Raw genomic sequence first — 27,416 nt, forward strand, 5'->3', positions numbered from 1 at the left:
TGGCATTAATACTGTTATTTACCATGAATAAACACGGAAACCTTCAACATTATCTGAAATATTAATATCATGAATAATAAATTATGTTGTAATAACCCTCAAGGAAATACAACATGATGTAATACGAGGAACTGTTACACGCATATATTATGTTATAATAAAAAGTGTATTGACTGTTTTGCAAACCAATAAACCAATGACTGTTCAGGCAATAAGACTCTCCCTGAGATCATACCTCAACTTGTTAGCTTTAAGCATTTGATCACCCCCAGTGCTACAGGAAGTGTACGTTTAGGATCATTCTATAATTTGGAAACACAAAAGAGTCGACGATTGTCGCGGTTCTAAATGCTCACTACTAGGCGATGCCGATCTTCACTGGTCAAGAAAGGTTCAGAATACTAGGACGCAAAAACATGGTAAAACTATGCTAGTGTCGTTACAATGTAGGCTTGCCCTATAGAGTTTGCTCAGCTAATATTTCTTAATGGTTTATATGTTTCAAAATAAATTTAGAGTTTTTTTTGTCTCCCTTGAACTAAAAGTATTATTTGAATATCATGTCTGTTTTCGAACTATATTTAAAAAAAATAACGGAGAGATGTTTAATCAAAAATAGATAACTTATCAAATAGCAACTCAATGTACTTTGAATCACTTTGTCGATATTAAACGTCTTCGTAACGTTGTGGTATTTGTCATTCAATTCAATCTGTTATTTGCCCTGGCTTGGTGCTAAAACAAAGTGAACTCTCTAAAGTGGGTAACTTCATTGATGGTAACAACCGAAACCTTGCAGGCCTGACTCAACAGAATATTGATCATCTTGGACGTGAACAAACTTTAAAATAAACTTTAAAGTTCTGTAATATTTGGGAAGGGATTGATTTATTAGTTTGTTTTAGCATTATTTACATATTGTTTAAATATTCATAAGTGTTTATATAAGTTTGTAATTTATGAACTAGCACTTTCGTTTATGACATTTTAATAAATAACAACAAAAATATGAAAAACATAATTTTACAATATTTATGAGAGATGTTTACGGTTTTCGAGAAAAAAAAGAGGGATTTGCATTCAATTGAAATAAATGCCTCAAGGTTTCAACACGCTGCTATAAATCTACTTCTCATCTGAAGCAGCATGTATAGATGTCATTCTTGTTCTGAGAAATATGGATGGATATGCCATTTATTAATTTGAACCTTGATATAATGTCGCGTTTTAGATGGTTTTTGTCTTGACAATGGTTTTTACCCAACATCTGAGTAACATCGAAATATAACCATACCTCCGTCTCTGTAATATGAACAGGAAGACTTTACCTGAATGTAGGTGAGCTAATGAATCTATTTTGAAGCTATAGGAACAAAACAGCATGATTAACATATATAAAGTATATTATGTTACATAATAATTATGTAGATTAAAAGAATAAATGTCCAGAAAGACATTTATTTCTAAACGTTACAAAGTCCACTGACGAATTGGATAAGTTGTCAGATTAAATTGCTCTTGTCTTCTATGTTTTATATAAAATGACAACGCTCTTCTTGTTATATTGCAATTTACAACAATATACAATTGAATCACTCAAATGCAAACTTAAATTCGGTGGCTCAGTCCTAAACTGCAAATCCAAGTTCAATCTTGGCATAAGTACGAAAATACGCGAAAATACCTTCGGGTTTATCATCCCAGTTTCCCTTTGTCAGTGACGCAGGTGGGACGACTGGATGAAGTGCTTAAAACCTCTTGTCGTTCGGATGGGACAAGAAACCGAGGTCCGGTTTTCCACATTCTGTGTACGTTACAGACCCCTCGACAGTCGCAGAACAAAAAAGCTTTGGCTTACACCACTGGTCAATATCCTGCAAGGTGTTTGTCCGTCCACATTTCAATTCATTCGTCATTTCAAGATACAGGGACTGAATCTCAGTGTATGTTAACTGGATGGTTATGAATGCCACCTGTACACAATTGTCACATATTTATATACTATGAGATAAAGAAAACGTGAGATAATTTTTAGTTACAGGAGCATTTTTTTGGACATTAATTAGTGACATTGGTGACAACCCTCCAGGAAAAATTATTGGAATAAGCCATGACAATTTACTAACCAATAAAACTTTCTTATTAGAGACTACTTGCTAACGGGAATAGCAAAATGCATTGAGACTGTTTAGTGTCGTACCACCACTGTCTATTTTAACCGTTGCAAGAACCGTCCCTATTCTTATACTATGATCTTCTTCAGCATTCAGCATTCGTTTTCCAATCTTTTCAAAGTTTTATTTGACGTAATACTCAATATTTAGCAATAGCTACAGCAAATCAAATTGATAAAAGACTATAGACATCAATTAAATAACACAAACACTAATGGAAAAATTTAACATAGAGAAACAAAACCATTTATCATATTACTAATTTACCGCCACCACAAAGGATAGCAAAGATGCGCGTTTGAGTTTCAATATTTCTTTTTGTTATTATTAATTCGATTTTCTTGTTGGTATGAATATTGCAAAACGTATATTGGTGCCAGCAAAGTTAGGCCTATTACATTGTTAGTTCAGACTATATTAAAACCCACTTACCTTTGGACATAAACTTGAATTATAACTTTTTTGAACAGTTTACAACACGTGTTTTGTAGGTTTCGTTTGACATGAAATTGTCATATACGTATCGGTTATATAATTGGCTCAAATTATTATAAAAGACATCACGTGATTTTGTGCCAACCAATCACCCCTATTGTATTTATATAATTCATTTTAAAAATTATATAATAAAAGGTCACTATTTAAAAGTTTCAGCACCAAGTTGATGTATTGTGCTGGTTGTACACCGTGATAGTAAGTTGTTTCATTTTTTTGTTCAGATTGAAAAGTTTGCGGCTGAATGTATAGCAAAATATTTCAAAACTGACAACTACTGAATATTCCTAAGTTCTAAAATTTTCTCTATAGTTTTAAATTGTAATTTTTTTTTTCTCAAAATTTTATTATGTTTCCGATTACTATTTCAAGACTTATTAAGATAAAAATAAATGCAAGGAAAATGATTTCTAATCATTAAGAACCTTTTCACACTTTTTCAGTTTGCTACTGCTATTTTAATCTATCGAACATGGTAAATAGATTTTGTTTTTTAAATATTGCTTTCAGAACATTGAACATAACTACTGCTTTGGATAAAAAAAAATATAATGAAGACATTAGAATTATCTGTATAACTCTCTAGTGAGGTCATCCTATTTGTTCTGTGCCGTTTCACTTCTCATAGATTACTTTTCATTAATAATTCAAGGAAATTATATAAAATCACAAGGACATTTTTTATATCTTTCGCCACATTTCCAAAGCTGCTTAGGTCAAAGCAGCCAGTCTAGGGAATGCTCAAACGTGGCTGCATATTTAGGGGCGGTGCCTAATAGAGGTATATAGTTTACCCAGCTAGGAGAGATAACAATACCGTTCATTAAAGGGTGGTACAGGTGACCGTTAGACCAAGTTAGACTGTAATTGGCTCCTAGCCCCACAGTCTATACATCACTAAAGTCAGGCGCACATTATCCGATTATTTTTTGTGCAACTTTTGTCGTCCGTGTTGACTATCCAATTTCTTTCTTCTGGAAATGAAGATGACGACACTGGGTTCTTGGAAGCTGCCATGTTGAAGTGAGCACATGATTCATACCTGGAATTCTATTATAATTCTAGGACACGTCAGTACGACTTTCGATCAAACATACAAGATATCTCCCGATCGCTCCCGATTTTGTTGTAGGGCTGCCGTGGACCAGCGCACTCTTGCCGATTTTTCGCCTCCGATATTATCGGCCTAATAAAAATCGGTGCGCCAGCCTTTAATTTCTCCGACTAACGGATCGCCTTAACACTGTCGTAAGGTTTCCATGGATAGGGTTTTAAAGGGTTACTTTCAACGACAAATTCTCAAGTAAAAACGACTCGATCATAGAGGAACAGCGCTGACAATATACATTTAGAATATTTGACACAAGCTGCTCATAATTTATGCTCCATTCGATACCTCTCGTGAAAATAGTGTTTACAACTTTCTTGAAGTCCAAAAATCGTGCGCTAAAATGGAGACTGTTCGGACAATATTTACGACTTCATAACTAAGATAATTGACAAAATTATATTTAATATTCCATTTCCAAACTATTTATTAACATTTAGTGGTATTTATGTCATGACGACAATAAAAAAAATTTGTCAGAAGACTTTAAATAAAAAATTAACTTGATCAAAATGAAAGTTGTGGCTATTTTTACGGGGTGGAGGTGAAGGACGGAGAAGTCGTGAAAATGGGTGTCGATATTTTTTCTCCATTTTCATGACTTCTATAGTAGTAAATACGAGATATAAACCCACTATCTAAATTTACAACATTGACCCCGTGAACACGGTAATCACGAGAGGTATCAAACGAGGCATTATTTTTAAGGGGGTTGATGTCACCAGCTGCTTTTGAACTACTATCTAGAAAGATAGCTTGTCACCCAACGAAATGTACGCCACTTGCAATTTTGATTTTAGATATAAAAATATATGGCAGTAAAGTAACAATCATCAGTATGAAATATTCAGCCTTAAGTCTAACACTTCTTTTAGCACTTTAATCATGCTAGTGAAAAAAATGAACAATGCTAAAATAAATTTAACACGTTTTCATGAACAAAGGCCATAACATAATTTTTCGATTTTGGGGATTTTTAATAGGTTTCATCCTTGGCTGATAATAGTCAATTTCACTAAGTTTCGTCAAATTCTGTCACGTGGTTACAAGGGCTCATAAAGAACAATCATAAATCTATCCTCACTAGGGTGTTTGCGAGCTTAAAATTGAACTAGTTTTTCAAGAATAAATCCTATTAAATATTTTGTCTGATTTTCAATAAGGTTCATCCTTGAATAATAACCAAATCTTACCCCAGGTTTCGTCAAAATCTGGAATTATGGACGGGCCGACGCACAGACGGGCAGACAGACGGGCATTTGGACGATAAACAATGAGATTTGGTCGTAACCTGATCCGAGCGTTTCGAATCTGCGACCAATATTGATAGGGACATAAATTAATTCCACTCTGTAATCTCCTCCTTGCTATACTTTAATTTGATAAATAGTAGTAGACTTTCTTTCATTGCGATTTACACTAAAGTATCCAATTGCCCCGGGAAGTAATGCTTAGAAATACTTTTAATATATTTTTATAGCAAAAATGACCAAGGTAGCTATTGTTGGTATTGGCTGCCGGTTTCCAGGAGCAGATAACGTCGATGAATTCTGGCAAGTTCTTAAAAATGGTGAAAACCATGTTATTGAAGTACCAGCAAACCGATGGAATTTGGAGGCATTCTATGATGAAGATCCCACTACTCCCGGGAAAACCAATGTTCGTAGAGCTGGATTTGTGAAAGAGTAAGTTTTAAGTATTCCTTGTAACAATCCTTAAACTTAATCATATATTTGTAAAAAAAGAGCTGATGAGTTTTGTGCTGATGATAAACTTAAAACCATTTTAAAACGCAATAATCAAAAATTCGACTGTATCGTACCTGTTGTTTTAAAGTAAATGTATTTGATAACGCAATTTCAAGAAAGCATTCCGGCAAAGTACATTGGGAAGTAAACGCCTATTTGTCATTCTTTTTGCATGTTTATCCCAAGTTTTTTCAATCGTACAATTTTAGGTATGATTATTGGGATTATAAATTTTTTGGAATAAATGAATTTGAAAGTTTACGAATGGATCCTCAACATAAATTTATATTAGATTCGACATACATGGCTTTAGAAAGTGCAGGAATAACACGAAAGGAAATCAAGGGATCCAATACTGGCGTTTACATTGGTAGGTAATCTTACGACATCAGTTCTTGGCAGCCGAAACGTACGGAAGCTCAAATACGACATGATTTTGTAGTTTTGAATTTCTAATTTGAAAAAATAATTTCGAATTTGAAAAAATAATTTCTAATTTGTAAAAATAATTTTGGGTTTGAAATTTGAATTTTGAATCTGTAAATATAATTTCGAATCTGTAAATATAATTTCGAATTTGAAAAAATAATTTCGAATTTGAAAAAATAATTTTGAATTTGAAATTTGAATATTGAATTTGAAATTTGAATTTTGAATTTGTAAAAAGAATTTCGGATTTGAAAAAATAATATTGAATTTGAAATTTGAATTTGAAATTTGAATTTTGAATTTGAATTTGTAAAAATAATTTTGAATTTGAAATTTGAATTTTGAATTCGAAAAAAAAAATTTGAATTTGTAAAAATAATTTTGAATTTGAAAAAATAATTTTGAATTTGAAAAAATAATTTATTTTTTTGACTGGTGTATTCAAGACTATGAGAAAAGGGCTACATAAACAAGCCTGGTCACTCTGAGCAATGGTTTCTTAGGAAGACTACATTTTATTAAGCGACTCACAAAAATGAGTTACATAACTGGGTTTCTGTTCATGTTCGGGGAATTGAAACACAAGGTCAATGAATCAAGGCAATTTTCGGATGACATTTCTGGCAGGGAAGTGTGTTTCTGATCACGGAAGGATTCCAAATTGATTAGTGATTTAAAGCTGATATATAAATTTGCTTTGACAAAATCGACAATTTCGATTTACCGACCACATGACAAAATTAACTGAAATGAAATGGAGTTTTACGTCATACTTTTTTCACCCTTTGAGGCTAATGAGGCAAGGTCATGGCCATACAGTGTGCAATAAGAGAAATTTTTCCAGGATAGCAGCATTAATTTACTCTTATTTTCGATTTACAACTTGCACAACCCTCGGTTTAATGTCCCATCCGCACAACTAGACGCCTTTTCCTCGCAGCGATTCTAACCTGTATCACTGATAGAGGGACAGCGGGTTGAAAAATCCGAAAGTATCATTCTGGACCTTCGGGATAGCAAAAACGCCTCTAACATACTGAGCCAACGCGATGGTTATATGGACGTAGTACTTGAGTTTTTAACAGTTTTATTCAAAGCAATTAAGGGTCCGGGCATGGGCTTTCCGAAGTTTGGCATCCAGCCGCAAGAGGCGATGCAGTCCTTAAATAAAATTGGCGTCTCCATAGGAAACCATTTCAGTAAGAGTGACCAGGCTCGTTTGTATAGTATATATAGTCTTGAATACACCAGTCACTGAAACAGAAAATAAATTCGAAATTATTTTTTCAAATTCAATATTAAAATCTCAAATTCGAAATTAAAATTTCAAATTCAAAATTATTTTTTCAAATTCAAAATTAAGATTTCAAACTCAAAATTATTTTTTCAAATTCAATATTAAAATTTCAAATTCAAAATTATTTTTTCAAATTCGAAATTCAAATTTCAAACTCAATATTCAAATTTCAAACTCAATATTCAAATTTCAAACTCAATATTCAAATTTTAAATTAGAAATTCAAAAATACAAAATCATGTCGTATTTGAGCTTCCGTAGAAACGTCATCTATTCCGATATAATAAGATATTTAGTCACCCGTTGTGGAAAGATGAGTGAGTTTCAGCATTGTCTTCTTTTGTGGATGAGATAAGCATTTAGGTTTGAAAAAACAAATTTTCTGGAAATATATTACACTAAGTAAAGGAGTTAAACTTTACAACTTATTTATAATAATACGTTTATAGGCATAATGAACAGTGATTACTCAACAAATTTTGCTGAGAGTTTTGGCGATTTTGATAATCATACTATTACTGGTACCAATAACAGCATCGTGTCATCACGAGTGAATTATACATTTGATCTACATGGTCCATCAATGACCATTGATACAGCTTGTTCTTCATCTCTGATGGCAATTCACCACGCTCACCAGGCAATCATTACAGGTAACCTTACCCAATGCATCAGGGTTTTCGACTTGTCCACGTTAATTTTTATCTTACACTCGACCTACACGGTCATGAGAATTTTGCCTGTCGTGTGAGTGTCCTCTGAACACCGTAGTGTGAACTTCAGCTTAATCACAATGTCATGATATTTCATTTTTATTTTCTCACATTTATGTAATAAATAAGTAGACATAGGCAACATAGAAATTTCGCATGAAACATATATTCTGAATATTATACCTAGCTGATGGACTGTTTTAAATCGCTACAGTACATGTATTTCCTCTGTCTGAGCAGGTATAAATGCATCCCACTTGTCCTGGTTATTCTTCATGTGCATCTTACCTGTCCTGTTTAGCCTATACATGTACATGTTTCCTAATCAGAAAAGTATTTTTTGATATACTATGTGAGAAGAAGAAACGTGTGGTTGCTACATTTCTTGTTCCTTAAAATGGGACGTTGTCTTCTATGTCTGCAGGTGAATGTGACATGTGTATTGCTGGTGGTGTTAATGCTCTTCTAAAACCTGATAATTTCATCCAGCTCAGTAAAGCTGGTATGGTATCACCAACAGGACAATGTCAAGCTTTCTCTGAGAATGCTGATGGTTATGCTCGCGGTGAAGGGTGCGGAATTGTCATATTAAAATCATATGAGAAGGTCAGTGAAAAAAAAAATTACCCTATATAGCATATATATCGGGGTGTCTGATGTTAAGAAATGATATAATTCAATTAGAATAATTTGTATTTGTGAAGAACGAAGAAACCTGTGCCACGTTGTCGACTCCAATCACTACACTTAAACTTTCATACAATATTGAAATGATTCAAGTTTTTAACAATTTGCAAAATTATTTTACAGGCTCTAGAAGATAACGATCCAATCTGGGCGACAGTATCCACAGCTTCTAATCATGATGGTCATACAGTCTCGCCAATAACTACACCATCTATGCAACAACAAATAGAATTATTAAATATTGTATTTAAAAGATTTGATGTTGATCCTCAGAGTATTGATTATATTGAAGCTCATGGTATGTAAATGTGATCAATTTCATGTTCTCCACTGATTAATTGATCTAAAACAATTTACTGAAAGCTTTCAATTTCATTACTTATTTAGTATACATGTCCCTTGTCGATCAACTACCATTGCCACTATACCACTTATTCAATGTTTTCATTTATTTCAGGAACGGGAACTAAAGCAGGGGATCCTGTTGAGGTAAAAGCTCTTGGGACATTTTTCCAGACTGACGAAAATTCAACACCAAAAATAATAGGTTCGGTAAAAACAAACATTGGTCATCTCGAATCGGCAGCTGGTGTAGCAGGTCTGATTAAGGTTATATTGATGCACTACCACCATCAAATCGTTCCTTCTCTCCATTTTGAAAGACCAAGTCCAGAGGTTCCCTTGGAAGAATTCAAATTTACTGTTCCAGTGAAATCAAATCAATGGCCAGAAACGGAGAGAGATTTTCTCCGCTCTTCAGTAAATAGCTTTAGTTTTGGTGGAAGTAACTGTCATGCTATTGTTACAACACCAAAGAACAGATGTATGAGACTTTTCTCTGGGCATGATATACCAAAAGTCATTTGCATCTCGGCAATCGAACCACCAGCTCTTCAGCGAATTAAAGACGCTATGTGTGAAAACGCTAAAGATCTGCAACTTGCTGATTTATCATATACATCAATATATAGAAGAGATCATTATCCATGCCGTTTGGCTGTAGCTGGTCAAAATACTGCCGAAGTTCTTCAAATTCTAGAAGGTACTGATGTCGACAAACATGTGATGGTGAAATACCAGCCAGCTAAAGGAAAGAAGTATATCTTTGTTTTTGCTGGTTTAGGAACAAATTGGCAAGGAATGTGTCAGGAAATGCTAAAAAGATTTAAAGTATTTCGTTCTACCATTGAAGACATTTCCAAATATCTTGAACGATATGCTAACTGGAACTTAATGGAAAATCTTCAAAATGGATTTGATTTAGAGGATGCTAACATCGCTCCAATTATGACATTTGCTTGTGAAGTAGCGTTGTTCGTATTAGTGGAAAGTTTTGGAATTAATCCCGATGCTATCATTGGACAATCTATTGGTGAAGTAGCTGCTGCCTTTGCTTCTGGTACCGTCACTCTGGAACAAGCTGTGTATATTATTTATCACAGAACAAGAGTACAGGTTCAAGGTACTGGTGGCAAAATGTTTGTTGCTAAAAATATTGAAATAGATAAAGTAGAAGAGATTTTAGAGAAATATGAATCAGAAGCTAATGTATCTGTTTACAGTAGTCCGATGAGCTGTACTATAAGTTGTGATGAAGATGTAGTGGACAAATTAAAAGAAGATATCAAAGAGGTTAATACAGGTTGTATGTTTATAGATCTGAATGTTACTAGTGCTTTTCATTCTCATCATATGTCTAAAAGTGCAGACGAGATGAAAAGCTGTGCTGAAATAATTGGAGAAGAACCAAAGATAGATGTATTTTCTACTGTTAGTGGTGTCAAGGCAGAAGAAGGAGATTTTATTACACCACAATATTGGGCGGATAACATCAGAAAACCAGTTAAACTCTACCAAGCTGTTCTTGAAGCCCATGATCCTACTAAATATAATATTTTTGTTGAATTAGGACCCAGACCAATTTTGAGAGCTCATCTACCAAGCATATTCCCTGACCAAGTACTGTTTGATTCCATACCTCTGATGAACGTGAATGACGAAATAAATTGCATAACCAAGACGATGGCCTCTTTCTACAACTATGGAAAACATCTTAAATGGGATAACTTTGATAATACCAAAGCTAATACTGTCGAATATCCAAAATATAAGTTCAACAGAATTTATAACATGTACGTCCCCACTCCCACTCAAGATCGACTTAATGGTGTCAGTTCCATATTGAAACAGCATCCAATGGTCAAGTCAAAGGGTACAGAGAAGAATGTCGTCAAAGTTGTTTTAGACCCGACTAAAATTGGATCCATCTATGAACATAGAGTTAACGGTTATGTTATGGTTCCTGGAGCTACATATGCTGAGGTCGGTCTTGGAATCTCTGCTCTGAAATCATCAACAGTTTCGTTCCGTGAAGTGACTGTGGCATTTAGAAACCCAATTATCATATTCAACAGAGAAACGAGGGACCTTGAAGCCAAGTTAGATATAACTGATGACAGAACTGATTTTACAGTAGTTGAGGGAAATAACGTTTACTGTACTGGATCAATTGTTTTAACTTTTAACCAGACATATCCTGTCCTAAACGTAGAAGAAATCAGAAGTCGTTGTGATATCTCATTACCTGGTAAACAGATTTACTCTGATTTGAGCATGTTTGGTTTCTCGTATGGTAAAGCCATGACAATTTTGCAGGGAGCAGTAAAAAATGAATTCGAAGCCTTGATAGAGCTTAAGCTAAACGATCTTTTAAAGCAAGAAATGGATGGTACAATCTTACATCCTGCAATTATTGACAGTATGTTACAGTCAACTATAGCTATTGGTAGTTCTAACGACGACGGCACACAAGTTATACCTGTCAACATTGAGAAATTACGTGTTCATGGAGAACTCAAAGATGATATGCTGGTATACGTCCAGAGAAGTCCTTCTTCTACTGAAGTTAACATAAGATTTAAATTGATCCTGTGTTCATTAAGTGGACAACCGATAGCTAGTATAGAAAGCTTCACAGCAAAAGTTATTGGTCAAAATGACAAACTGCCACAGCAGATTTACTTTGAGCAAAATTGGAAGTTGATGCCCCAATCCAAGCAAATAGAAGAACTGATGTCAGAAAAGTTTGTGACTGTATCTGTTAAACAACGACCAAGCCGAGATGAAGAGGTTAATGTTGTTGTTCCATTGACTGACAATAATAAAGATATAGAGAAGTTAAGAGAAACACTAAATGAATATAGATATGTTGCCATAATTATCAATAGTGATTTTGATGAGAATTATGGTGGAATTGAAATACAGAGAGCTGTAACTGATTATTTATTATGGTTAAAAGTTGTAGTGGAATGTATTAATGAAGTCAATGAAAAACATGATATAATTCGACTTTTAATCGCTTTCTATAATACATGGACTATAGATGAAATGAACACCAAATCTACAATCATGATACCAGATAATATTATACATTCATCTTTATGGGGAGGAGCACGATCTATTCAAAGAGAATTGGGAACATTAGCTACTCATTTGGTCGATCTCCGTGAATTGGAAGGAACATCAGATAGCGAACAGTTGTTGATAGTCTTTGACAAACTGGCTTCTGACTGGCTACATAATGGTGAGTTGCTCTTCACTACAGAAGGTGTTTTTGGTTACCAGTTACGTTATATGGAAGAATCGGGAAGCAAGATTTACCCATCAATTACTGACACTGGTGATGCAGATTTTGATCTGTTCTCTACATCAGAAACAGAAGTAAAGGGTGTCTTTAAATTGTACACAAGAAATACATCACTACATGAGCAACCAGGTTCAGTTTTGTTAAACGTTACCAAGTTGGTATTTCAGGATTCTTCATTGTTTCTACCAGTTTTTATTGCTGACCAAGAAAAGGCCAATGATGATGGTTGGCCTGTATATTGTATAGAAACTATTGGATATCGATCTATGAAACCAAATGAATTACTGGTATCATGTTTTCCAGTACCAGCATCTAATAAGGTAGTAGTTCCGACATCTTGCTGTATGCCTCTATCATCAATACCATTCTACAAACCAGGTTTACTTTCAACACTTGTCAGTCTTTGGACATTGGCTTCCAGTTTAAAAGCACGAGAGGTTATTATTATACAACCTTACAAATTTTCGATCCATGGTATTCTGCTCGGTTTTTGCTTTGCTGTCCAGAGAACAAAGTTTAAGGCCATGACCCCTCAAGACTTCTCCAAAGCCACAAAGCTAGAAGGAAAGAAGGTTGTTTGTTTGTCGTTCGTAGACCAAGCTCTGGTTGATGACCTCATGAGTAAAGATTCAATTAAGAGCTTTGTATCATTTTCCAGTCTACTACCAGTTAACACGGCAACAGTTTTAAGAACCAGTGCTCATCGCATTGATATAAAGAGAATTAATGAGCATGATATGTTTTCACAACCAATTATCAGGAAAGCTATACGTGGCGTTACCAGGGTAATTAAGAGGTGGGGAAAGACTATCAAAAACGTTCTGGAACAACTCACCGATGAACCAAATTTACAAGACCCTTTACAAAAGTTATTTGCAATGACTGATATTGATCTTCAAGAAAAAAGTGGATTTGAAGTACCAATCCGTTTGACACCGAATAGATTATTGAGTAAAACCAGTGCATATATTGTTGTTGGTGGTCTAACTGGCTTAGGTTGGCAATGTGTTCACTGGTTGGCAACACATCAAGCTGGTTACGTCTTAATCTTTAATAGAAGAACCCCAAATGAAGAGGACGCTGCATCAATTGAAGAATTGTCCAGTTCAACATCTTGTACCATAGAATGTTATTCAGTAGATGTAGTGAATCTTAGTTCTGTTACTGGAGCTATACGTACATTCAACAAGACCTATCCCGATGTTCCCATAAAAGGTGTACTTCATGGTGCTGGTGTAACACGAGACTCATCTCTATTTAAAATGACTGAAGAACAGATGACAGAATGTTTCAACCCAAAGATTTCCGGAGCATGGAATTTACATCAGGCTACCATGTATATGAATCTTGATTTCTTTATACTACATTCATCCATTACTGCTATCTTGGGTACACCTGGACAAAGTAATTATGGTGTTGGGAATGCTTTCCAAGACAGTTTGATATCTGTACGAAAGAAAATGGGTTTACCGGTCCAGAGTTTAAACTGGGGACCTTTGGACATGGGAATGTTAGAAAAGGGAACCGAGCAAGACCGCGCAAGAATGATGCTTTTAGGTATGGGTTTTACCTTTATTGGCAAAAATGAAATTGGCGATATTTTGGAAAAAATCATCCTTTCTAAAAGGCATCAAGTCGTGATTACCGAGTTTGATTTAGAAAAACTACGTGACTGCCTGATAGCATTCAATGATTATAACACAATAACTAAGCTAAACACAATTCTGCCAAAGGCAAGTTTCGATCCCGCTTCAGTGGAATCAGATTTTGCCCAGCTGTTAAAAGACTGTGATCCAAAAGACATGCTAAATGTTATTGAAAGTGAACTGACCAAATTGGTTAGCAAGATTCTTTCTGTACCAGAGATGTTATTGTCTTCAGATACCAGGTTGATTGATGCTGGACTTGATTCTATGTTTGCTATGACTTTAGTGAATCAAATCAGGAAAGACATCAACGTGAAGATACCACTGAATTTATTGTTTGATCCTGATACATCCATCTTATTCTTGTCTAAGTTTATTGAGAAGGAATATTGTGAAGGTGACACTGTTTCCAGGACAGAGGAGGAAGACGATCCCGAAGACAATTTTGCATCCTTCTCAGAACACAAATATCTCAAGGCATACAACACAGATCTATATAAAGCATTACATCTGGCAAACGAAATGTACTTGGGCAATATACATAACTTCATCAACAGTACCGATCAGATTAAAGAATTAATCAAAAAAGTATTGATTCGGAATCCGGGTGCTACTACAATTTACGATTGGCCAGAAGGAAATACCAAACCTGAGAGAACCGACATTACTAAGTCCTACTTGGAAATTGAAAAAGCTGTCAATATAGTTGAAGTAGCTCCAGATGATCCAGAAATTGAAAAAATCTTCAATAAGAGGAAATTAGATAGATTTGATTTGAGATCTGAGGGTCCTGTTAGATTCACTTGGGCCATGTACGAGACGCATATGAGATTAGCTATGGTGTTCACTCATGTATCATTCGATATGATGGGCGTTAATCTGTTTTTGGCTGATTTTACGTCTTGTCTCAGGCGTTTATGTATGACACAGTCGTTGAACAACTTACCACAACAAATGTTTCTGGAGAGTCCTACACCATCTAATAAGATTTTACTGAACCTATTGGAAGCGGAATCAGAAAAATTACACGATTTCTGGAAAGGACAGTTTGAGAAAGGAGTGCCAATGATAACCACGGACTTGAATAAGAAATATCAACCTGTTGATGGAACATGCAGTACTGCTGGAAATGAATTTCCACAAGACCTACAGGAGAAATGCGATACCATCACAAAAGAATTGGGGACTACACCATTTAAATTATATATTACTTTGTATCAGTTGCTGTTGAGTATCCGGTCGAAATCTCAACGAGTAATGGTCAATACAGTTGTAGATCTACGACAGTTTTCTGCAGAATTACTCAGCAAAATAGAGTGCTTAGTCAACCCAGTGCCTATATTTTCTGAAATACCAGAACCCAACACAAGTTTTATAAACTTTTTCAAGAACAATTCAGAGACCATAACTCATGGATTAAACAATGGATTGTACCCTTATGATGAGATGTATAAATTTGCATCAGAAGAAGACAAACAAAATCTTAATGCACATTATGTGATTGCAAATGATTATACCATGCTTAAAGAATTGGATCGTCAGAATAAAAAAGGTGGAATGGATTTGAAAATTAGTGAGGAACATGACCACTCTGCTTATCAATCCACATTGAGAGTGAGTACAGACAAAAAGACCAATACGACATATTTTAAAATATTTATTGGTGGTTCACAATCAGATAATCAGGATGCAGAAGAGCTGTTACAAGACTTTACCTCAATGTTAGAAATCGTTATAACGAATCCAGATGTTTCTATTCACGAACTAAGGGAGAAATTCAAACCTACACTTTTAGGTATGTATGTACGTCCAATTGGTCGAATAGGTAGACAATTTCAATAAGATCATTTATTGCTGTGTAGGGTTGATATATAAACCAATTACATTCTAGATAAATTTGTTTCGACTTTGTAAGAAGGGGTAAGGGGATGAGCGTTTAAACGATCCCAATACGGAATTCGTCCCTTTAAAATCTCATTTAAGGGGCACAAAGAAAGGCTACTCATTTGCTTTTTTCTGTCATTGGTCATTAACCTCGGTATTTCTGTCTGTCACCCCTTTACATATTCGAGAAAGATAAACAATTACAAAGTTTCCTCTATAAACACGTTATAAACATAATGTACCAATATTTTTTTATCTAGGTCATTTTAAGAAAGAAACATGGAAAGGATTAGATAATGTTGTAGCCAAGTTTGAAAAGGATCCCAACAATGATCTGATAGTGTTGATTGGTAAATCTGTGTTAAAACGAAAAGATATAAAAGAAATATACAGTGCAGGAAGTAAGTTACTAGACTTTTATATCAATCTATGTCGTGGTTTCAGAGGTTATATTTATAATTTTATATTTTTCAGTTGTCATTTATGTGGTTGTGTCAAAGTGTGACAATGTATATATTGTCATATCCTGACAAATTTATTAAATCCAGTTTTATGATATCATATATATGCAGTCGTGTTTATTTTTGTCATTTTTTCCAGATAAGCAACTACAAGTTCTTGTTATTAAATCATCTAAAAAACAACACAGACTTATATACGATAGTGAAGATAAAAAGATGCTGAGACTGATGGATAAACTACAGAACTTCGTTTAACCCCTATATCTTGTTATTTGTTATCCTCATAAAACCGTAGTTATCTCTTATCATTGAATCAAGTTGAATGAATTTTCTTTATTCATCAATAAACTGAACGCTTGTATGCTCAATGTACAATTCAGTATCAAAAGGTCTTTAATGAATGAAGATTTGCATTAGGAAATAATGTTTTTGATTAAGTTTACTCTGAATGTCCAAATATAATGGTTGATACTAAATTTTTTGAAACAATATAATTCCCATGGGAATAAATTTTTCCTGAGCATCTTGCATGCAGAGATCACTGTAAACAGAACTTGAATTTTGTTGTACAGCGCCATTGTGAATATATTTCCACTGCTAACCTGGCATTGTATAACGATTGAATGTTTTATATTTACATTTTCTATCACCGTGATTATTTTTTCTGCTTTTATTTTTTGTTTCATTGAAAAGATAAGAACGTGTTTGTTTTTGATACAATTTTCTCTTCTATACATTGACTGGGGAAGGTGTGTTATGTTGTAAACATTTCAGACGAATAATGGATCTCTTCAACTGATACCTCTGAATTTTGATAAATAAAACTTAAGTTATTGAAATGAATCAAGTGTGCAGTCACCATAATGTGCATTTCATAGTGCTGGTGGTTTGACCACATTTGTATATTATTAGTACCAGATGGTGACATTTTGTTTCAAGCAACTTATTGCTGTCGATATTTACCCATGGGTGTTGGTTCATTGCTAAAATTATGGTTAAGGTTTTTGTATTTCCGCTTTACTATTTACCTTGGTTTTCGGTGTGTTTTTGTTTAAATAAATGATAATTACCATCTTTTTATAGTTTATTTTCCAATGAGTTAGAACCTCTCTCCTAACAGTATGATGAGTCAAGTTTTACCAAGACTTTCAATAGACTCCCTCCTACATCATAGTATGCTGTTGCCAGTATTAAATTTACGAAAGTATTGACAAAAAGTAAACGTTAATAGGCCTACTGATTTCCCACAGCTCACAGTGTACTTATTCCCGCACCAACAAAACTATCGTTCTTCTGTAGTTAGAGAAAACAAAGTTCAATCAGAATTGCAATGGTTTACTATCTTTTAATCAAATTTTCCTCGAAGATGTAGGGACTTCAGACCTGAAACGTTAAATAAATATATAAAGATGATAATATTGACAAATAGCATTCACGATCTTGTAGATAACCATTTATAATCCGAATTAACTCTGCAAAGTCAAATAAATAATACTTACAAGCAATAGAAGCCTGGAACCCAGCATTATAATCTGTTGCAACTTCATTATGGATATAATCATCCCTTTTATCGTTATACTCATCATTCTTACCAGGACCACCAACTAAAGCACCGTAAAGAGTGTGTGGATTAGGTCCGGGTTGAGTCTGATCAAACCAGGCACACGGGGCTGGCATCATTGGACAAGAGCTACAATGAACACGATGAATACTGATTAAATAACAGAGCTTAAGTTTCAGAGGAATTTACGCAGATTTAAGGAAATTGATCTTAAAGTCGTACATGTAAACTATGTTTACAAGTATTACCTTCCTCTGTGATGTGGACGTTTTGGTGGATTTTTACCAAACCCTACAATATAGCTTCTGCCAGTATCTCCTAAGGCATAGTGAATTTGACCCTTAGCCCATTTCCGGTATTCAGTAGAATGAAGACCTTCCTCTGCTGCTATAAGAGCGACGAATGCCATATTACCTAAAACAAAATGGAAACAGATATACAAAACATTTGAAGCTTATTGAGCTTATAGACAGTTTCAAACAGATGAAAAGGGTATTTCAGTTTGGAATTAAAAAAGGTAACGCGTTTTCGTGTGAGAATCGGGTGGTTTTACTGAAAAACATTTTTCCTTGAAATAATCTAGGATGAGAAGTTTTAGAACTAGTGAGTAGAAACTTCAACACAGCATGTCACTGAAATTAGTTTGCATACAGATAGGTATACGGTGAAGGCATGGGAGTTTCCGTTGATGTGGTATTTATTCACATATCAACTCAATGTTCGTAATGGAATGTACTACAAGGTACTTACTAGCATATCTTAAAGCTCCCCATTTTAATCTGAAGGCCAGACCCTTTGGAGTATAAGGGATACCACCACCAGGCATCCAGTCCTGAAAGGTGGCCTCAATATCTTTCTTGTATATATCTTTCTTTGTCAATTTATACAATAAAACCTGTTGAACAAAACAGATAACACTGGAAATAATTGCGATGAAGTCTGCCTCATTTTCCACTAGTTTAATTAATATAAAAATTATTTCTTGAATCTTCAGCAATTCGGAGGAAATACTTTCTGATTTCCGAAAAATGGAAATATACATATACGGTCTATATAGTGTGGGATAATTGTTGCACCTGTTCGGCAGCTTGTTTATCGTCCCATGACAATCCCCAGGATTTACCGGGTTGATGGTATTTCTCAGCTGATGTCAGGTATTTTGCTTCTTTGGTGGCATAATATAACCAGGCTCCGCCCCAGGCTAATTCATCTTTAAAACCCATAGATCTATAAATCAAGTAAATATTTGAAAATTCTGAGTGAAACAGGCATAGCTCCATCAGTATTAAAAAATAAGCAATTAACCGCACAAACAATCCAACTGTAAGTAAAAACAACCTGCAGATTTTGGTGTATGTTATTACCCACAGACCAAACAACGGATCAAAAACGATAATTTAAAGATTTATTTATAGATTTTTTCAAAAACGACAATAATTGGGAAGAATGTCGATCCAGTTGACTATGGTTTACTCATTATTACCTGTAATAAGCAGCAGCTTCATTTATACAATGTGTATAAATACCTTGATGTGCTAGAGCAAAGTCATATAACTGTTTACTGTGAGACAGTAGTTTATTAGCATAAGCTGAATCTGGAAATATACATGATAATTTGTGATTTAGTATTGTAATGTAATAAATCACGAACTGTTGGCAATAAAGCTGGGTAAGTGTGGATTCTATAAAATTTTGTTTGTGTACATTAAAAGTTTTTTTTCAATTTTCGGTAGCAGCCTTTTTAAAGATGTGAAATGAATGTTACTTTTTTGATCATTAGAGAAAATCGTAACACTGCGTCCGGGTTATTTTTTCTAGATATATTCTCAAATAACACACCCTTGTTTTTAAAAACCATATATCCAGCCGCCATTGCAGCAGCAGTTTCTGCAGCCACGTCACTTCCGGCACAAGAAGGAGTAATTTTGTATGATGGACGAGCCATTTTCATATCTTCCGGTCGTCCCCAATAGCTGTGATCTTTACCTCCATCACCCACCTATAAATATGATGTTTATGTTATGTCTTTTAATAGCTGGTTCCAGTTCAATTATGTGAGTTCAATTTTCGTTTCATTTCATTGCATTTCTCTATTTTGTTTATCATATTTATTTGACTGTTTTTATATGGATACTTACCTGAACATAGAATTCATTGGGTTTCGTGTGGGCCTTGAGAAAATAATCCAGTGGCCATTTAATAGAATCATACATATGTTGTAGTTGTCCAGAAGCCTGGTAAGCATCTTGAAATTCCAGTAAACTCCAGGTTAACATTGTCGTGGAGAATGCCATTGGTAGGCCAAATTTGACATGGTCACCAGCTAAAAAGGTAGAATCAGATCTTAGAGAAACAGAGTGAGGAGTGGAAATGATAATAAATCTAACTGTAAATCACTGACCAATAAGTGAAATAAAAATTCTTACCATCATACCATCCACCAGTTAAATCTTCACCATTTGATCCTTTATCATTTAAAGCTGAATCTCCTCTCCATGGTATTCTGTTATTAGCTGGTAGTTTACCAGATCTCTGGGATTCGTAGAAGAGAATTGATAATTGAAGAATTTGGTCATAGTTGTATTTAGTATGATCACCTGAAAAGTCAGTGATTCGTTTGTGATTAATATTTGTGATATTTGGGTTAAAGGGAAAAAATGGCACAAATGTCCCTTTGAAACAGTGTAGTGAACATTTGAGCATTCTTTACGTGATGCGAAAACTGTGCAATGGTTTTAAAAAACATAAAAATAAAACAGATACATAATTGTTTGTAGTAGTGTGTCATCTGACATAGACCTCTAATTGGGTGGTTAAGATTACAAATAATTAGAACTGTTCCCTTAACAGTACTGATACAGGGCGTGTGACAAAATAATGGTACATAAGTAGACAGATATTTGGATAAGAAATAAGAAATTTGGTAATGCGCATGTGCAAAATACGAATTTAATATTTCCATCAAATTCAGAATTTGATAACGTACACATACATACCGAAATCAATGAAATTTGATCAAGAAATAAGACAGTTTTAATGCGCATGCGCACAGCTAAATTCAATATTTCCATCAAGTTCAGAATTTGATTATACGCATACATACTAAATTTGGTGAGATTTGGATAAAAAAAATAAGGAAGTTTGCACATCGCAAACTAGGTAGTTGTTGGTAGTCGTAGTAGTTGGTAGTTGGATTGGTTCAAATTGGATGATTCTGTGTTGTTGCAAATTCTGAGATTTAATATGCACATTTATACCAAATTTGATGAAATTTGGAAAAAAAAGGAAGTTGGTATTGCGCATGCCTACTGCGCAAAATTCAACATTTCCATCAAATTCAGAATTTGATTATACGCTTACATACCTAATTTGGTGGCATTTGGATAAAAATAAGGAATTTGGTTATGCACACTACGCAATATATATCCGTCAAATTCAAAATTGGATTATACACATACATAACAAATTTGAAGAACTTTGGATAAGAAATAAGCAAGATAGTAATGCGCATTCCGCAAATCGAATATTCAAGTACATACCAATTTGAAGAAATCCGGATAAGAAATAAGAAAGTGGGTCAATTAAGTCGTGGGTGTGGTTCCAGGGTGCTTCAGTAAGTTCAACTTACAGCATGGCACCTTCTAATTCACTCTAGAACGCCGTTATATGCACAAACTAGACATTGACAGAAATAGGAGAGAAGGTATCTTTAACTAATTAAAATATGTGCTATTAATTTTCAAAATTCGAACTTTTTTAACTGCTATCACATACGATATTCTTGTGAGATTCTAAAACTGAAAACTCGAGCAAAATCGATCCAAAAATACGCCTTCTAGAGTCAATTGTATACTTTTTTGACAATTTACATTGTTCCACTATCCGGTTCAATTTATATTCAGAAGTTAAAGAAACCACCTACATGCAGATTTAATGCATTTCAAAAGGTGCTGCAATTATGACAGATTCTGCAGAGTACTCGACACAAAATTATACTTTTTTTTCCTGCAAAAACAATATACACCCCATGACTTACGGTTTGGTAATGTTGGAGGTTTATAATCATCTATACCGAGATTGATGAAGTACGCTGAAGCTGAAGGAAGACTACCTGAGTAACTACCATAAATTTGAATACTGAGAGTCTTGCCTGGCTCCTGTATACCAACGTGAGGTTTATCAACTAGGGTAAATACTTTATTGTCGGTGGATGTTTTTATGATGTCACCCATCCATTCCTAAAATTTAGAAATATTGATAGTGTCATCAATTTAGATATCTAAGATTTCCACAAATTGTGTTCTGATTTAATAATTCTAAATATTATGGATTCGTTGTACATTTTTAACAAATAATATTTTTGGGGTACCAATACGTAATGAAAAATGTGAGTTAATGCCACGATGAACTAACTTACATCTTGCCTAATGGTCGAAAAGTGCTTGGAATATAAAATATGCCTACATTTAGATTAGTAACAGGTGAGCTAAATTTGATTTCTATTTCCCAGCCGTCTATATGCTCTGTTATTGGTATGTTAATTACTCCTTGGAATTTACCATTTTGGTCTTGAACACCTGTCATATGGAAAGTCTTCTTATGCTGCCCATCGGTGCAGCTGATCAACAGCAGCCATGCTACAGCGAAGACCAACATCTGGAAGAAATACTGAGCGTCTTCAACGTATTTACTCCTAAACATCCTATTATATTTGTGAAAATTCATTCAGTATTGTATACCATAAAATGACCCCGACTATTATTTAGGACCGATTCTGAAAGTCATCTATCGGTCAACCATAGGCTATGAGACAGAGGAATTTTTAATACTAAGACTTACCATGCAATGAATTATGTAGAATTATTCCATAATACTTGTTTTTGGCAAGTTCCCCGGATTTTATCTATTTTATTGGCCTTATCTCTTTATACCCTTGACATATATTCAATAATCTTATTCGATAAAACGTGGTTGCCTTTTAATGAATTTCAATTGATTACTCCAAGATTTATTATGTTATAAGAAGCTGGAACATTCTTTTTTTATAAATCTTGAAGTTGGCTATAATATTTCATCCCAAACCATAGTCCTTGGTTATTTTATTGGTTTGCTTATCCGTGATATAAGATCAAGGTATCTTTCATTGTGCACAAGACTAGTGGAAAATTTTTAATCCAATGACAGATTTATTATTTATGTTGTTACGGAAATCATTTTGAAATTCTTTTTTATTTTAATCATGTGACGGAAAACACAAACGCAGTTTTAAAGCTCAAATAAATCATAGTAAATACATACAAATTTATGTAAAGTTGACATGGAATTTTTAAATGACGAGATTATATGATGTAGGTTATCTTGCAAATATTATACAGTGAACTCACATTAACAGAATGTTAATGTAAACGTTTTCATGCGAAATAAGAGTCATTTATATTGTATAATGTGAGTGTAATTCAAGTTGTAATTGTGTCATGGAATGTCTATGCCTATGTAGAAAATCTAACAACTTCAGTCAAAAATATTCCCACTAATTTACAACTGCAATATCGTGTATCATTTATGTTTAAGAAATGCCTCGCGGTGTATTACGCTAAAATCGAAATGTATGCGCCTATTTTGAATTGCGGAGATATGTACCAAACACGTATCAAAGTCTATACTTCCTACTGGCTGTAAGAAATCCAACTTCCAAGCGATTATAGTATAACAAGTAATCGGGAAAAATTTCCAGCACACTTCAATCAAAGAAGGATCTACTACCACAGTGGTTTCAAAACCTTATTTTGCCAGTTGTTTGAAATGTCAAGCGCAAAAGAGTCTTGAGAAATTGTTTTCGGGTTGATAGAATATCCAACAAATGAAAAGAAATATTGTTCTTAAATTTTATTTTACAGAATTCAATTTTCAGTCAAATATTTGGTTATTTTGAAGCACAATTTCAGAAGGGGCAGCCAAATTTTTACAAAATTTCCATCAAGTAAATTTTTGAGTGGTTGAGCTTTGCACATTGTGAGAATCACAAAGCAATTACCTATAAATCTATTTTATAGTTCTGTTGGCATTTAATTCATGACATATTGCTGGGGTATTCTATATTAAATCCCTAAAATACCTCGGATTCAGTGACAAAATATCCCTGTCTGACCCAACTATGTTTCAATATCTAGACAAAAGGTAAGTCTATACACTGGTCGCCGGCTGAATTAATCAAATTTGTAAGCACGAATTACACTTTGCAGGATATCGCCTCTTCTTTAGACGAACTGGCCGATTCTTGAGGGCACGAATAGCACCCCTTTTTCAACTTTATTTATTTACTTCTTAAAATGAACAAATGAGTCTGGTTTTAAAAGACTTTTTTAAACACTTCTACTCGTGATTTTATGATATTTCAAACTTTTTCCCTCGGTATATACCTGGGGATGCGGATTTTAAATATTCCAAAAACTCTCAAACGTATTTAATCATATATACATAATATATTTAAATGGGACAGAGTATTTCATTACGTATTCAACTTTTTGTTTGTGAGCAACTCTTCAGATTAGAATATAACAAAAAATGTAACGTTTTTGAATAAGAACCCATGATTTGATATTCTCAGCAATTTAAAATGTACGTATTTGATATATTACCCTTTTGTATGACATTGATTTAGATAAATGTGTATAAACTTTGTTTGCCCAGTTTAATAGTTCTTCCGGCACCACCTATATAAATCTAATGTATATCGGTTCACGACACTGCAATGATTCAAGATAAAAGTACAACAGTGGTACAGTACATTTGATTATATAATTATGGAAAATATGTGATCATTTAAACATGAAAGGGGCGATGTGGGAAGACACCCACGAAGACACAACGAAATTTATTTATAACCGAGACAGATCCAGCTTTACGGAAACTGCCGAGGATTGCTAAATGAATACAAGATATCTTGATTTTGGCAATTCAAATTCAATATTTCAACCCGTGGTTACAACTTGCAAGAGTTAGGGCTACCCCATACGCCAGTATGTCAGTGAGTTCGCCACTCTGTCAAGGAGTTCGACATCCGTCACATTGGTCCATCAATATGTCGATGCTATATACCTTACAACTTTATACCTTTTGTTTTTAATAAGTTCTTACACGAAAAACAATATTTGACATGTCAATAGAACATGTCAAAAACCAGATATTTTTTATTCGTACAAATTTATGAATATCTCATTTCCATCAGTAAACGAAAATCAGATACAAGAGAATGACTTCGAATAATTCATAATCATAATTCGTTTCTATTATCGTCTGAAAGCACATCATTATTCCTGCAGGAATATCGATCTCAATTTGTTCATGGGACGTGCTTAAGAAATATATTGTATGTATACAAATAACCCTGGATTTGAACTATTCTTGGTATGTTTATGTATACTTTTGAGTACATCGTTTTCGATGAACGATTTTTGAGTTAATTGCTTTTGATTTAACCAAAATAATTCAAATATGTATTGTAACCTGCTATTGATGTATATTGTTGAGAAATTTAAAAAATTTAAAGTTGAAACAAATGGAGTGATTTGTAGGTTCGCAACCATACAATATATAGGGAGGGAAGGGTGGCATTTAATCCCTACAGTGAGTCCTATGACTCACAGAATATAAAATTGACTTCAACTTTAACCAAGGTAAGTCTCGTCAATTTTTTAAATTCTTTGTCGTCATATCTCTTCCGGTCTTAAATGAGACTTCAAAGCAGGTTTTATCAATATTTTATATAATAAACAAAAGGTGTACATGTTAACATAACTATTCAAACATGCAATACTGCATCAATAAAATTTGAATTTGAATTAGTCAGGATGTCCTTCTTGTAGAATTTGTAAAAAGTTCCTGCACTGCTCCACCCTCCTGCCTTAAGGATATCTCCAACTGGGATGGATTTTAAATGTGCTTTAGAACAAGCAGCGGAACGAACACTATGTGACCCATATACGGAAGTATCGATGTTTGAATTTTTCATTACATCTATAATCCACCTTGAGACTGGGTCTCTAGAAACCTTCCTGTGAGGCTTCACAAAACTTTTGTTCTTTCGCAAACTTTCTGTTCTTAACAGATATTCCTTAACTGTTGAATAGACACAAAGTCTCCTATCTGGAGGGGAAGCTTTTAAATACACACACTGTACACTTTTTCCCGCCTGCTATGTTTCTATAAACCACAAAGTTCGAAACAATACTCAAACTTAGTTTTTACTAGACTTTGTATAGGTATCAGATGGATAGAATGAACTCGGAGAGCATTTGTTAATGCTATCAACATAGTAAGTTTCATAGTTAGTTGTTTCAGGCTCAAGTTCTTCAAGGGAGAAAGTTTCTTTAAGAACACTAAGACGTCTCCAGCGTCCCACGTAACTAAGGGCCGTATGCTGCGCTTGAACTTAACGCTAAGTCAGACTTCGGGTAAAGTCAGACTTTCTAAAGTTTCGCCTGAGCTCGACTTTGTAACTAATTCATTTCGGTATGCATGGCTTCAACTTAAACTTATCTTTGCTAAGTTTAACTTCTTCTATGTATGTACGGAACACCAACGATAACTCAAAGAATTATAATTTAACTTCTAATACATTTGTTAATAGAAAAAGTGATTGATACATATTTTAACTAAAATTTTGATCGGACACTTACGGACAGCAAGAATTTGGCATGTTTCTCATGTGCTTTTCCGTGGGGTCTTTACTATAAATACGCATCAGGGTCATTACAAATCATAATTTGATTGAATATTCAAGATGTCAGATATGTCGTCGCCTCAGAAAAACCAAGAAGAAGACACCCCAACTTACTGTAATTTAACAGAAATTCCTTATCGATATAGTGGATGAGTTTAAGGGTGTATTGGAGTCGAAACAAAATGATATTCGGTCCATACAAAGGAAGGAAAAGGCGGGGAGAGAAATAGAGGCGAATTTTTGTTCCATGACCACTTGCTTTAAACGAGATCACAAGCAGTTAAAGAAATGCTGGAATAATTTAAAAATGAAGGCAAAAAAATCTGAAGCGATGGAAAAAAAGAGAGAAAGAAAACTGGTGGTGGTATAGTGGAGACAATGGATTCTAGTAACTCAAATCAGAAGACGTGTGCTATGATACCGGCACAAATGCACCCTCTGCAGAATGACTTTGATAACGATATGGATTTCCATCAAGATAGCTTCACTTTGGCTCAACCGACGTCAGGTTAGTTAAAGGGATACAGTCCTCTGATTATACATAAATTGAACTTCTCAAATCCGCAAATCCAATTTCAATAAAAAGTAGATGTCAATATGTCACTTCGATTTTGACAAGCGCTGTGGAAATTTCGAAAGAAGATAAATTACGAGACTGATTTCACGTTTCGAAATAAGTTGCATATGAATGATTCGAACTGTTACGTAGCACCTTACTTTAAACAACTCCTTTTGCACTGGTGCTGAATTTTTCATAAATATATGATTATATTTTACGTAGCTAATTTAATTTTCATTTCTATATTCAACACATTTATTTATATTTACGCGATCCACATCAGCAT

The 27,416-nt window shown here is 34.2% G+C and overlaps 4 protein-coding genes across 4 annotated transcripts; 3 read left to right on the forward strand and 1 right to left on the reverse strand.

The window, feature by feature from the left end:
* Window positions 1–5,262: 5,262 nt before the first annotated feature.
* Window positions 5,263–9,152, forward strand: LOTGIDRAFT_113304 (hypothetical protein; the record flags this gene model as incomplete). Its single annotated transcript, XM_009051541.1, has 6 exons — window positions 5,263–5,462; window positions 5,735–5,895; window positions 7,701–7,904; window positions 8,389–8,570; window positions 8,775–8,949; window positions 9,109–9,152. Coding segments are annotated over 6 exons (966 nt in total), but the record flags the coding sequence as incomplete, so codon positions are not given.
* Window positions 9,109–16,543, forward strand: LOTGIDRAFT_158379 (hypothetical protein; the record flags this gene model as incomplete). Its single annotated transcript, XM_009051542.1, has 3 exons — window positions 9,109–15,738; window positions 16,088–16,228; window positions 16,428–16,543. Coding segments are annotated over 3 exons (6,887 nt in total), but the record flags the coding sequence as incomplete, so codon positions are not given.
* A 1,122-nt stretch (window positions 16,544–17,665) lies between these two features.
* On the reverse strand, window positions 17,666–20,552 carry LOTGIDRAFT_113614 (hypothetical protein; the record flags this gene model as incomplete). The annotated part of the gene is made up of 8 exons (XM_009051543.1): window positions 17,666–17,978; window positions 18,098–18,263; window positions 18,600–18,744; window positions 18,926–19,076; window positions 19,333–19,444; window positions 19,689–19,848; window positions 19,988–20,172; window positions 20,276–20,552. The coding sequence occupies 8 exons, from the start codon at window positions 20,550–20,552 to the stop codon at window positions 17,666–17,668; spliced, it is 1,509 nt and encodes a 502-aa protein (XP_009049791.1).
* A 6,149-nt stretch (window positions 20,553–26,701) lies between these two features.
* Window positions 26,702–26,941, forward strand: LOTGIDRAFT_113292 (hypothetical protein; the record flags this gene model as incomplete). Its single annotated transcript, XM_009051544.1, has 1 exon — window positions 26,702–26,941. A coding segment is annotated over one exon (240 nt), but the record flags the coding sequence as incomplete, so codon positions are not given.
* Window positions 26,942–27,416: the final 475 nt, after the last annotated feature.

Source organism: Lottia gigantea, assembly GCF_000327385.1.
Source record: "Lottia gigantea unplaced genomic scaffold LOTGIsca_17, whole genome shotgun sequence".
Classification (NCBI taxonomy): Eukaryota; Metazoa; Mollusca; class Gastropoda; family Lottiidae; genus Lottia; species Lottia gigantea.